At 37.7% G+C, this 15161-nt stretch overlaps 1 protein-coding gene across 2 annotated transcripts in view; it reads left to right on the top strand.

Moving 5' to 3' along the window:
* The window catches only part of LOC143224763 (voltage-dependent calcium channel gamma-5 subunit-like), a 102334-nt gene that overhangs the window by 71099 nt on the left and 16074 nt on the right, over positions 1 to 15161 (top strand). The window contains exons 2-3 of one of the 2 annotated variants that reach the window (XM_076453035.1): positions 7369 to 7461; positions 13109 to 13249. In XM_076453035.1, the coding sequence (XP_076309150.1) occupies positions 7369 to 7461; positions 13109 to 13249 (234 nt within the window). The remainder of the gene's footprint in view (positions 1 to 7368; positions 7462 to 13108; positions 13250 to 15161) is intronic. The other variant, XM_076453036.1, reaches the window with a different exon arrangement.

Raw genomic sequence — 15161 nt, forward strand, 5'->3', positions numbered from 1 at the left:
GTATTTATTTTACTAAAAAACTGAAGCCTAGTTCTAAAACTATCAAACAGTTCGATAACATCTTCTGGAGACATCATACAACTTTGGACCTGTTCACTGCTCTGCAGTTCATATATAGCACTACTGGGTGTGTTCACTGGTCTGCAGTTCATATATAGCACTACTGGGTGTGTTCACTGGTCTGCAGTTCATATATAGCACTACTGGGTGTGTTCACTGGTCTGCAGTTCATATATAGCACTACTGTGTGTGTTCACTGGTCTGCAGTTCATATATAGCACTACTGGGTGTGTTCACTGGTCTGCAGTTCATATATAGCACTACTGGGTGTGTTCACTGGTCTGCAGTTCATATATAGCACTACTGGGTGTGTTCACTGGTCTGCAGTTCATATATAGCACTACTGGTCTTGCACTAGTGTGTTCACTGGTCTGCAGTTCATATATAGCACTACTGTGTGTGTGTTCACTGGTCTGCAGTTCTGCACTACTGGGTGTGTTCACTGGTCTGCAGTTCATATATAGCACTACTGGGTGTGTTCACTGGTCTGCAGTTCATATATAGCACTACTGGGTGTGTTCACTGGTCTGCAGTTCATATATAGCACTACTGGGTGTGTTTACTGGTCTGCAGTTCATATATAGCACTACTGGGTGTGTTCACTGGTCTGCAGTTCATATATAGCACTACTGGGGTGTGTGTTCACTGTTCACTGGTCTGCAGTTCATATATAGCACTACTGGGTGTGTTCACTGGTCTGCAGTTCATATATAGCACTACTGGGTGTGTTCACTGGTCTGCAGTTCATATATAGCACTACTGGGTGTGTTCACTGGTCTGCAGTTCATATATAGCACTACATATATAGCACTACTGAGTGTGTGTCTGCAGTTCATATATCACTGGTCACTGGTCTGCAGTTCATATATAGCACTACTGGGTGTGTTTCACTGGTCTGCAGTTCATATATAGCACTACTGGGTGTGTTCACTGGTCTGCAGTTCATATATAGCACTACTGGGTGTGTTCACTGGTCTGCAGTTCATATATAGCACTACTGGGTGTGTTCACTGGTCTGCAGTTCATATATAGCACTACTGGGTGTGTTCACTGGTCTGCAGTTCGTTCATATATATAGCACTGGTCTACTGCACTAGTGTGTTCACTGGTCTGCAGTTCGTATATAGCACTACTGAGTGTGTTCACTGGTTTGCAGTTCATATATAGCACTACTGAGTGTGTTCACTGGTCTGCAGTTCATATATGGCACTACTGAGTGTGTTCACTGGTCTGCAGCTCATATATGGCACTACTGAGTGTGTTCACTGGTCTACAGTTCATATATAGCACTACTGAGTGTGTTCACTGGTCTACAGTTCATATGTAGCACTACTGAGTGTGTTCACTGATCTACAGTTCATATATAGCACTACTGGGTGTGTTCACTGGTCTACAGTTCATATGTGGCACTACTGAGTGTGTTCACTGGTCTACAGTTCATATATAGCACTACTGAGTGTGTTCACTGGTCTGCAGTTCATATATAGCACTACTGGGTGTGTTTATCAGCCTACACTTTATATATTGCAGTACTGGGTGTGTTTATCAGCCTACACTTTATATATTGCACTACTGGGTGTGTTTATCAGCCTACACTTTATATATAGCGGTACTGGATCTGTTTATCAGCCTACACTTTATATATTGCATTACTGGGTGTGTTTATCAGCTTACAGGTAATATATAGCGTTACTGGGTGTGTTTATTAGCCTTCAGCTTATATATAGCGTTACTGGGTGTGTTTATTAGCCTACACTTTATATATAGCAGTAATGGGTGTGTTTATCAGCCTACACTTAAATATATAGCAGTACTGGGTGTGTTTATCAGCCTCACTTTATATATTGCACTACTGGATGTGTTTATCAGCCTACACTTTTATATTGCTGTACCGGACGTGTTCAGTATCCCTTAGGAACTCCAAAACCTACAAAGTTATCCAAGAATTTTCTTTAAATATTTGGAGTAGCGTTCCACTACTAGAAATTTCAAAACCTGTAATACGTTTTCTGTAGACCTTCAGGGCCTGTGGTAGTTTCTAATAACAAAACCCAGTACCGCTTACTGAACGAAACAATTACGTCATGTGATTTTTAGAGGTTGTATTCATCAAATGTTATTTCAGACTAGTATTTTATGCGATCGAATTAAGTCAACAAGAACGTAATATTCTGTTGCATGTTTCAAGTTTCCCAATACATCAATACAATACATCAATACGCTTTCTGTTTGCAATTTTTTAAATAAATTTCCCTTATGTTCTTTTATAATCTTCACAATACACTTGGACGCCACATGAATAAGATATTATCTACATGTTTATAAGTCAGTGTACATTATTTTAAAATTTATTTTATTTATTCTTCGTATAATACTTATTCAAAAAACTCTGACTATGAGAAGCTGAAGACATTTTTTTCTCAACTGTTGCTGTCTCGTAAATTTGTATATCAACATGATGTGTGATTTCTGACAATATTATTTCAGAGTTCTTAAATAATTTTATAACGTTGTTTCTACAGAAGGTTGTATTAAACGTTATGGAATATGCAAGCCAATAAGTCACATGACAATCACAATAGATATAAAGTTTCGTGGAACGCCATGTATCAGAACTACATTTTGAAAAAAATTTCGGGGATTCGTAGGTAGTGTGATGTCAGGACAAATCGATTTCTCCTTTGAAGGGTGTGTGACGTCCATTTCAGACGTAAAATGTTCATACATTTAAATCATGAATATATATACGGATAGAAGACTTAAGAGTTTCCTTAAAAAATAGAAGATATATCATGTACTTAATACAGTTAGTAAAAGCAAGAAATATTGACCAACTTAGAAACCAAGACCATCCAAACTGAAACCTGCAATAAGCTGTTTAAGTAAAATACATCCTCTTATAACAAACCAGAACCACCAACCATAATGAGGAGTTGCAAAAACCGCCGCAATGCTTGAAAAAACATAATCGTAAACATTATGTTTAACACAAACAAAACTTATCTCTGCCTTACAAATCAAACCATATCTACACAAGTTGCTTCCTAGATATATCTCTTCAAACGTCGCATACTGAAAGGAACTGGAAATGACACAAATATTCCATATTAACACATAACGGTTAACTTACAAGCCTATCGCTTATGGATTGCCAAGCAATCAGACTGTTTAATCAAGTACTGGAAAGCTATCATCCTGGAACGGTAGACAGATTATGAGAAACAATCTTGATACGTTTTAACAGTGTCAGCTTTACAATGAAAACCGTACTGCAGGTTATTGTCAGTCTGCACGGTCGTCATAAATTGACACGGTGACATGGACTGTAACGACGTGATAAGGTTCCAAAACAGTTTTAACACTCCTACGAAAAGACGTTTCTAGTCCTGATTTCTCCAATCCCGTTCCCATGACTGTGGTTTCGCTAGATAGTAGATAGGGACAGTGGGACTCTCGTTAATCGATTCATTAATGGATTTAAATGGCAATTTCATTTAAATACAAAATTATTAGCCTAATATTAATAACCTTTCAAGTTGCTCTGGGGCCTATTAGGCCCCACTTTTCGTAGGAGTGTTAATACAACATTGTACTCAACCTTTATAAAGCTCCCCGTCACACCAAACATGCTTACCCTTTCAGCCGTGGAGGCGTTATAACGTGACGGTCAATCCCACTATTTGTTGGTAAAAGAGTAGCCCAAGAATTGTTGGTGGATGGTGATTACCAGCTGCCTTCCCTCTTGTTTTACACTGCTAAATTAGGGACGGCTGGCGCAGATAGCCCTCGTGTAGCTTTGCGCGAAGCTCAAAAACAAACACAACTGACACAACTGTCAACGTAGGTTTGAACCCATTTTTTTTCTATACTTCAACTAGAAATTACAGTCAAAATAATCGAAGGTGAGAAGCAGGGCGTTTCGTATATGGCACAATACGTGTATTTATTTCTTGATGACGAGAAACCCACTTGAAATAAAACTGTATCTCAGAACGGCTGTTATGGGTATTAACAGTTATATTGATAAGGAGAGAACAACGTTTTGACCTTCCTAGGTCACCTTCAGGTTGTTCTCTCCTTATCAATATAAGTGTTAATACCCATAACAGCCGTTCTGAGATACAATGTATTTATTTGTTGTTAAAGGTAAACCCATACAACATGGGATGTTGGTGTTTAGCCTACCACTGGTATTATAAACCAGTTTTTTAGCATTAAAAGCTTTCAGACTTTCCACTGAGCCATTTCTAAACAGCAAAGTAACTTGAGTCTTTCAAGGGCATAATCTGGTATCTTGGTTTTCTCACTTCAACTGCACGTGTATACAGTACGACTAATGGCACAATGTATTGTATATACTGCATTACTGAAGCCTTTATCTCCTTGCAAAATGCGTACACCGCCGAAAATATTAGTATTATGCTAGAACCTTGTTTCTCTTTAACTACAGTAAAATACTGCAATGTTTTAAACTCGAAACTCACCTTAAAACTCACAAAAACCTACAAATAGTTTTTAAATATTCGAACGTACCGGTTCACATTCTGAACATACAACTACCTATCAGGGAAACTCAGCTGCAAAGAAACTAACAAAGTGGATTGTGGGTAAAAAAAATATATTCTATGGAATTTTATTTTTTTTATTTTGTACGTTTTTCAGCATATTCAAAGAACAATGTCCACCCTTTTTATTTTTATTTAAACGGTTAAAAAAAAGAAACGGATAGAGACAGTTTCACTTTTCCTACATACATGTATTGAATAATATTTGGAAGTTTCGAAACAGTTAAATTTTATCAAGAAGTTAAAAACAAGCGTATTGTATACAGTGTATTTAACCTTTATAACTGCCCTTTCGCTTCTTAGAATCTAAAGCTTGCTGAAGTAAGTAATTATAATTTTCTCATAGTACCATGAAAATCTTACTAAATATTGATACACGCCCGCGCAGCATCGTCATTTCCTTTCATCTTGAGACAGCCAATGAACGCTCACTCTTTCTGGCGCAGTTTGATCTTTCTTCAGTTTAAGGCAGAAGTCGTTGTAACTTGTTGCTTTGTGGAAAACTGTGCTTGGCCTCGAAAATACAAAAATAACGCGTCTGTGTCATTCGACTTTCAGTTCCAAGAAACACTAACAGCGCTAATCTGATTATTCAAGAAGACTGTCGGAACAAAAATAATGATCCACAAATATCAGAAGGGAAATGGCTCGAGCCGAACGAAATGACATGTAATTTAAAACACTTGGTAATCGTTGCGAAATATATTTTCAAATCTTCTCAACAGAAGTCATCCCGTTTCGCTTTAAAAAGAAAGCCCACTGATGCAATGTTAAGAATTGTAAAAGTTAGTAACGAATGTTTAAGATTGCGAGTTTTATTAATCGGATCTCATTCGCTGGATGTTTTCAGCTGTTGTTTGGTTTTTCACATCCGCATTATTTGACGAAAAAGGCAGTCACACTTCCCTTGATGACGAAATAGTTCAAATACCATGTTTTAATTAAACGATTTTATATAAAATTTTTATCTCGTAATTAAATGTAAAATACCATGTACGATACACACGCCAAATTGGCTCAGCATGGCAAGATGATTAGGATGCTTGGCTCACAATCTGAGGGTTGCAGGTTCGAATCCCCATCTAACCAGACATGTTCGTCTTTTAACCGTAAAGCCGATATAATGTGACGATCGATCTCACTGTTCGTTGGTAAAAGCGTAACTTAAGAGTTGGCGGTGAGTGATGATGACTAGCTGCCTTTCCTCTAGTCTTACGCTGCTAAATTAGGGACCTCTAGTGCAGCTAGCCCTCGTGTAGCTTTGTGTGAAATTCAAACAATTAACAAACAACAATATCTGGTTATACTTTTATAACTAAGCGACATGACATAAAAGCCAATGTTGAAACGTACGTAGTGTTACCGAAACCCACTGGCTTTTCTATATATTAGAAATCGTTAATATAACTGTTTTTAACAGCATTTGTTCTATAAATACACCATGAAGTTATTTCGTGAATCATGGTTATTTTGATTGGCTCTCAAAGGAAGTTACAAATGTTTATCTACCTCGGCTCCACTTTTTTGCCTCTTTGTTAGTCAAGCTTGCTTTCGCAAAATGTATTAATTTCAGTTAGCTACGAAATGTAAGTTTAGAGTATGCTATGAAGAGGGGGTGATAACATTTTCTCCGTCATTTTATATGATCTATACGCTAGTATCAAAATAATTCTTTATTTATAAATTAACCTGGCTAACTAATTGCACAGACTATTCAGAGCAATTTTGTTAAAGAAACAAATGGAGCTCTCAGGTGCAACGTTAAATAATTTTATATAGTGTTTGGGTATTCATATATTTTTACTTAGCTGTTTGGTTATTTCCAGATTCGTTACATAAAATTGCGTATTCTTGAGAAGTCACCTTCACCAGCTAGCCGTTTCTATGGCAACGCTAAAATGAAATTTGAATTACTGTTGGTTAAGTTGTGTTTACGAAACACTCGCCAGAGGTCACCGGAGAAAAGAAGTTTCACGTGCTGGTAGAGTGATAACAGTTCTGTTTTCCTTATCTATATATGTACTTTATGGAACCGTTTGTTCGTTTGTTTTCTGAATTTCGCGTAAAGCTACACGAGGGCTATCTGCGCTAGCCGTCTCTAATTTAGCAGTGTAAGACTAGATGGAAGGCAGCTAGTCATCACCACCCACCGCTAACTCTTGGGCTACTCTCTTACCAACGAAGAGTGAGATTGATTGTAACATTATAATGCCCCCAAAGCTGAAAGGGGCGAGCATGTTTGATGTGATGGGGGATTCGAACCCTCAACCTTCAGATTACGAGTCGAACGTCTTAACCCACATGGCCATGCCGGGCCTTTATGGAACTGTTAGGATGATTTCTAGACTTGGTTCTCCAACTGTAGCGTAAATGATAAAAATCAAATGACTCAAAATCGATAAATGTTCATCAAATATTCCCCAATAATTAATTGTATTTTGTTTCTGCCCGAGGTATGTTCGATCTGGTCTATAACTCGTTTCGTTACCCTGAAAAATATTTTAATGGTTCCGAAAGATAAGTTTCAAATTTAGTATTTATCATAAATTAATTATTAACAAATTTAGAAATTCTTATCGACAATTAACAATAACGAAACGCTTATTTTTATATTACCTGAAAACTTCCTTTCGCTTAAGAAAAATCATTCCTTTTGTTAAAATTTATTGAGTAGTTTCGTGTCCAATGTACGTGTCTTTCTATTGGTTTAAAACGCATTATTGGTGTTGTTTTCTTTCTTTAGCTGGCAAAAATAATATGCGCTGTTTTGACATCGACTATTTTACAAAAGAAGACTACAGCCCTGACCCCAACGACTCCACGATGGCACTTCCACGTAAGTTAAGACGTAGTGAGGCTATGCTTACTTAATGAAAGACAATGTTTTCATCTATATAAAATCTAATAAACAGATTTATCTCCAAGCATAATACCTTTGTTATTTTAACAGATTGTTTTAGCTAGATGATTTTCCAGTTTTCATTAAAAATAATAGTGAATAAAGACAGACAGCACTGGAGTCTGCAGAGAAATAGCGTCGAGACATTTGGTTTGATAAATTAAACCAGGAAAGGTAATTTTTTTTTTAATTTCGCGCAAAACTACACGAACGCTATCTCTCCCCATATGAGCAATGTAAGAATAGAGTGAAGGCAGCTAGTCACCACCACCCAACGCCAACTCTTAGGCTACTCTTTTACCAACGAATAGTGGGATTAACCGTCACATTGTAGCGTCCCGACGGGGATTCGAACCCTCGACCATCAGAGTAGGAGTCGAACGACTTAACCCACCTGGCCACGAAAGTAATTTAACAATATCTTATGTTACATTTGCGAACTTTAATAGACTGCAAGTGTTTGTTGAATGATAAGCAGATGAAGGTTTTCCAGAGGACGACTTGTAATTATTAAAATTACTGTTTCATTAATGTAGAAGTTAGAAGACAAAATTAATTATCTTCTGAACATTCTTTCAATTCATTATATTATTTCTTAAAACTATTGCATTTACCCTTGCACCGTTCTTTCGTATATATATCATACATAGTCATCGTGACACAGAGATAAATTTATGACTGATTTAGGAGACTCTAAGCATTTCGGAAAATATTTATTTCCCGTTATAAGACTTTAAACGCTAACCCTAACTGATACATTATTTTTACTTCGTCCTAATTTTAATAAATTTGGGAAAATTACGACAAAGTATAAATAATAACATCGACTAGGTCCAGCGTTCAGTCTTTATTTCCTGTTATGGGACTTTGAACGCTAGCCCTGACTGGCATATTATATTTTTTTTTACTTATTTCTAATTTTTATTAATTTGGGAAAATTATGACGAAGTAACAATAATTATGTCACTTAGGAATAGCGTTCAATCTTTATTTTCTGTTATGGGACTTTGAACGCTAGCCCTAACTGGTATACCTATTTTTAATTTGTCCTAATTTTAATGAATTCGAGAAAATTAGGACGAAGCAAAAATAAATATAATACATCAATTAGAGCTAGGGTTCAAAGTTCCATGACAGAAAAAATATATTTTTGTTAATATGATTAGAGACTCTTAAGTCAGTCATACATTCATATTTCTGAACCGCGATAACTGAACTAATACGAATGAAAAGTACAAGCGTAAACGTAATTATTATCACTATTATTCTTGCATAAACTAAACGTCAAAAACAGTGGGAAAAAACTGGTTTGTTCGTAAAATGATGTCTTTGTTAAGATGTTTTAAAAACTGATGCAGAACAATTCATAACATTTTTGAAACATATGTATGTTTCATGCTTGGAAGACGTACTCAAGCATCAACCAGGTTTCACTTCTTGCTTTCCGTTAGTTATCTGTTTAATTTTTTTCTCTTATTCAAGATCGACGATAATAAAACATTTCACTAAAACGCTATGTTTCACAATGAGGACAGAATTTTCACTATAAGGAACACATAACTGTTTTACAAGTATTTCTTTTACTCAATAAGAACGATCTAACAGCTGTCATCTTAATAATGCAACAGCCTCATCTCTCATCCAAACTAGTGTTGGAAATACTTCATTTGTTATCTATCGCGCTAATTCTGCTTACCCATTATTACTCAGCACTACAGTTTCCACTGTTTTGATAATCTTAGACCACACGCCTTGACATTTTTGACTACAATTCTTGGCAATCTTGGACCACAATTATTTGCAATCTTAGGCCACACGTCTTGGCATTATAGACCACAATTCTTGGCAGACTTAGACCACGATTCTTTGCACTCTTAGGCCACACGTCTTGGCATCATAGACCACAATTCTTGGCAATCTTAAGCCACATATCTTGGCAGTAATAAAAGACATGTACTGGCAATCTTCCTACCAACTTTCAGCATGTAAAGGTTTATAAATTATAAAACAAGAGGGAATCCTCAATAGCCGCAGCACTTGAAATTATTTCACGTGGGATTAGAATAAGTTAACCTATGAAACCTTATATTTTCCTTTCAAATAGCAATATTTTGTGTATCAGCAATAAGAAACTTGGGGCGCAGGTGTACCCAATACAGTTTTATTGCTCATCAGGACATCTACCTACCCTCATATCGAAATTATTTGGGGCAGGATTAAAGTAAGTTAATTTATGAGACATCAGTAAAATAGATCAGTGACTCCTTAATGGAACCCAAAACTATAATTAGATATCAAATTGGTCAAGAAGAATTGGAGGTATGAGCAACATGCTTGTACTTGAAAATAAAATAGAAACCTGGAGCTCTTGTATGAACCGCTAAACCACGACTAAAAATAAAAGAAAATTCATAGCCATTCTATGCACCACTATTCCACGGCTGATAAAAACTGACAGATAGTGTGCAAGATTGTTGAATCAGACCGTTAGATACGTGTACGTCAAGTAACTTCGTTGTTTTTATATAGAGTATAAAATAATGAAATTTTGTTGATGACTTCAGGAAACTTAGTAGCAAGTCGAATCAGTTATATACAATAATAACGAAGAAGTTTACAACTTGAAGAGAATGTGCTTTATTTGTTGATAAGCGGAAACTAAAGAATGGGTTATTTATGCTTTGCCAACCACAACTATCGAAACGTTATAAGTCCAGTTTGTTTTTTGGAATTTCGCACAAAGCTACTCGAGGGCTATCTGTGCTAGCCGTCCCTAATTTAGCAGTGTAAGACTAGAGGGAAGGCAGCTAGTCATCACCACCCACCGTCAACTCTTGGGCTACTCTTTTACCACCGAATAGTGGGATTGACCGTCACATTATAACGCCCCCACGGCTGGGAGGGCGAGCATGTTTGGCGCGAACCCGCGACCCTCAGATTACGAAGCGCACGCCTTAACGCGCTAGGCCATGCCAGGCCTATAAGTCCAGAAACTTACCGCTGACCTACTACGAGGGGTTTGATTTTTTTTTTTTGGAATTTCGCACAAAACTACTCGAGGGTTATCTGCGCTAGCCGTCCCTAATTTAGCAGTGTAAGACTAGAGGGAAAGCAACTAGTCATCACCACCCACCGCCAACTCTTGGACTACTCTTTTACCAACGAATAGTGGGATTGACCATCACATTATAACGCCCCCACGGCTGAAAGGGCGAACATGTTTTGCGCGACGGGGATGCGAACGCGCGACCCTCAAATTACGAATCCCACGCTATAACACGCTTGGCCATACCAGGCCACCTAAGAAGGTCAAAACGTTGTTCTGTACTTTATTTTAATTAAAGTTTTAATACCCATACTAGCCGTCTTGAGAATAAATTTTTTCATTTATTTAACTATCGTGTTCTAGACGTTATTTCTACATAAACCCGAGACGTTTACGTATTAAAAAGTGTTTTTTTCATATTTAATAAATAAAAAATATTAACTCATGTAACTGACTCGACCTTGTTTACTTTATATCATCGGTTGGTTTTCACAATTTAGTTAACAATATTCATTTAATTATTATTGGAACTTTCTGCCAGTGGATGTTTTCATAGTGGGAGACCCTTTCTGACACAAACTGCAATCCACGTTTTTATAAGCAACTGAGACCTTGAAGCTAGCTAGCTTTCTTATGATTGTCGAGGTAATCCTTCGCCTGGTGGGAAAGCGGTAAGTCTACGAAATTGCAATGTTAAGATTCGTACTTCGATTCCGTGCGGTGAACACAGTAGATAAAACGGCGTTGTTCTACAAAATAAACCAATAAGATTAATCCTATATGGAGAATATTTATAAAGGACGGATATTTAAGTAATTTAAAGATTGCAAACTTTTACATTCCTAACCTATTTTGCCAACCTTTGAACCATGCTTGGTTGGTCTTAAGACGCAAGTAGGAAATTAACCATTAAATTTGATATTTTCATATTAAGTGGCAACTTAAGTGACGTATTAACTGAAAGGTCATGACGGGTACTCCGAAGTTCAAACAAAACTATCCATACATTAAAATCCATCAGAATGAAGGCAAGAAATTAACAGTACCTGCTTCGTACATGGTTAACTTTAACTGATAACTGAATAGTTGGATTAGCTGTCACAGTTAGAACACCCTACAGTTGAGAGTGTGGTTTGTTTCTTTTGAATTGCGCGTAAAACTACACCATGCGCTAGCCATTCCCAATTTAGCAGTGTAAAACTATAGGGAAGGCAGCTGGTCATCATCACCCATGGCTAATTCTTGGGCTACTCCTTTACCAACAGATAGAGGACCGAATAGTAGGATTGAACGTTACATTATAACGCCCCCGCAGGTGAAAGGATGAGCATGTTCAGTGTGATGGGGATTCGAACCTGCAACCCTCAGATTACGAATGGAGCACCCTTACCATGCCAGTCCTGTTGAGAGAGTGGAGTGTACTTGCAGATATTGGCTCGAACCTTGAACACGCCAATTCACAACATGGAAAACCAACCCCAGGAGCGCGATTAGGTCGTCAGTGCAAAATATTAAAATGTTATCTTTTGTAATTTATTTTCTATGGTATTTCTCTTTCGATCGAGACTGGCGTATACTTCACTGTCGCTTTTTTTGTAAACTTAAGCCCATTCTGATATGTAGTCATTAGCTCGCGTCTTCTTTCTTCATAGTTCTAATTGCACTAACCTCACTCACAACTCTTATCATCAGTTTAGGTTGCACCGACCTCGCTCCTAATCCTTTCCAACCTTTTCTCTGTTTTTCATTATTTCTTTGTCCCAGCAGCACCAGATAGCCCGATGTGATCTTTGCTACAAAAAAACACACACACCCTGAAGCAGAAGTTCTAATACTCTTCTAACTGCACGTTTGCTAATGGGAAAACAGTAAGTCTACGGAGGTACAACGCTAAAAATCTAAAAATCCGGGATTCGATTTCCCGCGATGAACTTAACAGAGAGCCAAGTGCGCCTATAGTAAACCTTAGCATTGTATATTCCCGTGCTCAAAACCTCGTGTGACGTAATCCGCAAGCGTGCTCTAGTGTCAAAATGTGGCAACAGCTGAAGTGTAGATAAACGTTTCGTCTGAGGAATATTTTTAAAGTAATGCGAGAAAACTTTGGAAGGTTCACAAAACATTATTTTAATACACTGATTGCTATTTAGATAGTTTAACGTGGACGCAATAACGTGTGTGTGTGTGTGTTTTTCGTATAGCAAAGCCACAAAGGCTATCTGCTCAGCCCACCGCGGGGAATCGAACCCCTCATTTTAGCGTTTAAATCCGGATACATACCGCTGTACTAGCGGAGGGCAGGAAGCAATAACATGGGTGAAATAGAGAATATTTCAAGTAGTTAAAAATCCAGAGAAAGTCCAGCGGTATATCGCGGATCGAACTTTAGACCCTACGATTTGCAACCCGAAGTTTGGTCGAGCCCAACGGTGGTTTTACGTCATTAATTTAATATGAATGTAGATTCACTAAGTTTCATAGTTTCCAACTATTTATGAATGTTTTTATATTTCGTTTTTTGTTGTGTTTTTTGTTAAGATTCCATGAAAAGGACAGCTACGTTTCTCTTCATGAGCTCTATAGCCCTTCTGATTGGTGAGATGCTGTGTTTCTGTGGTCACGTGGTCACGAGACGACGAATTCTAACCTTCACTGCAGGTGTTGCCTTCATTCTATCGGGTGAGTTAATTCGTTTGCTTTTAAAAGTCTGTAAAACTGAAATATGGAAATAGAAATTTAAATATACATTTATTTAAACCGCCACTATTTTTTTATTTTTATTTTTAGTGACAGTTAGAAACTACAAAGGCATGGTAGCAAAAAAAAAACCTCTGAGGTTAAAGAATTGACTTACATGTTTTATGTACCGTAGCCTTTTAACTCGTTAAAATAGTCTTTTTGTTTATGTTTTATTTATGAATTTTGTGCAAAGCTACTCGAGGGCTATCTGCGCTAGCCGTCTCTAAATTAGCAGTGTAAGACTAGAGGGAAAACAGCTAGGCATCACCACCCACCGTCAACTCTTGGGCTACTCTTTTACCAATGAATAGTGGGATTGACCGTAACAACATAACGTCCCCACGGCTGAAAGGTCGAGCTTGTTTGGTGTGACGGTGACACACCTTAACCCATCTGGCAGTGGCGGGCCCTGAAATAGGCTATCTAGTTATGTTCTCAACCACTCCAGAACTGTGTTTCCATACTTAAAGTAATAATTTTAATTAAAGATATCCGCTAGTTTCTCAAACTTACATGTCAATCAATGTATGTCATACTGATTTCTACTATTTACTTTTCTGGTTACAAGACGGAAACACATTTTAAGGATCTAAATAATAAAAAAACGACACAAATATTGTCCAGTTTTGGACAGACTGATTTAACACAATTATGAGCTTTCTGTAGTCGCGAAGTAAGACAAAGTATCTGAAAAGATGAAGTCGAAGTTCCTATTTATTTGGCTAATATGTAAAGCAAACGTAGAAATATAGTTCATCACAGATTATTTAAACTTGTCACTTATACTTTATAAGAAAAACATCAAATTAGCTAACTTAATATTCAAAACAATCAGGTAATGTCAATTTCAGTTATACGAAGCACTTACAGCTTAGGACATGACGTTTCCTTAAGACACATGATTAGATGACTTTCACGTATTTTTGAGTAGTCGTTTGTTGTCCAAATCAGCCCCAGTATGGCCAGGTGGTTCGGGCGCTGGCCTCGCAATCTGAAAGACGTGGGTTCGAATACCTATTACACCAAACTTGCTCGCCATTCCAGCCGTAGGGCGATCATTTTGGTGTGACTGGGATTCGAACCCGCGACTCTCAGATTACGAGTCGAGTGCCTTATCCACCTGGCCATGCCGGGCCTGTAATAATATAAGACAAGACAAATACGAAGTTATGAGAATCGAAGTATTCCACATTGATGGTGCAGTACTCTCAGACCTTCAGGAAAAGAAACGGTCAGTTGTGGAACACCATGGATTTCTAACAGTTTGTTACGGACTAAAACATTTGTCTTTTGAAATGCAAAGCCATAAAACGTCACCACTTTGACTACATCATGTTGAGTTTGTTTAAATTATTTATCATTTCATTTCTTTTTCCAAGTCAGTTTACTTAAGACAGTCTTCGATATTTAGTTTCTTTATGATCCATTGTTTCAAACTATCTTCTACTCTACAGAAAAAAACAAAACACAACAGACTTTGGTGGGAATTTTTGTTTGTTTTGGAATTTCGCACAAAGCTACTCGAGGGCTATCTGTGCTAGCCGTCCCTAATTTAGCAGTGTAAGACTAGAGGGAAGGCAGCTAGTCATCACCACCCACCGCCAACTCTTGGGCTACTCTTTTACCAATGAATAGTGGGATTGACCGTAAAATTATACGCCCCCAAGGCTGGGAGAGCGAGCATGTTTAGCGCGACGCGGGCGCGAACCCGCCACCCTCGGATTACGAGTCGCACGCCATACGCGCTTGGCCATGCCAGGCCCCTTTGGTGGGAAAACATTGTCAAACGGACGATCAATAAATATGATTGGTTTGGCTTGTTTTGAATTTCGCGCAAAGCTACACGAGGGTT

The sequence above is a fragment of the Tachypleus tridentatus genome, chromosome 9, assembly GCF_004210375.1.
Source record: "Tachypleus tridentatus isolate NWPU-2018 chromosome 9, ASM421037v1, whole genome shotgun sequence".
Lineage (NCBI taxonomy): Eukaryota > Metazoa > Arthropoda > Merostomata > Xiphosura > Limulidae > Tachypleus > Tachypleus tridentatus.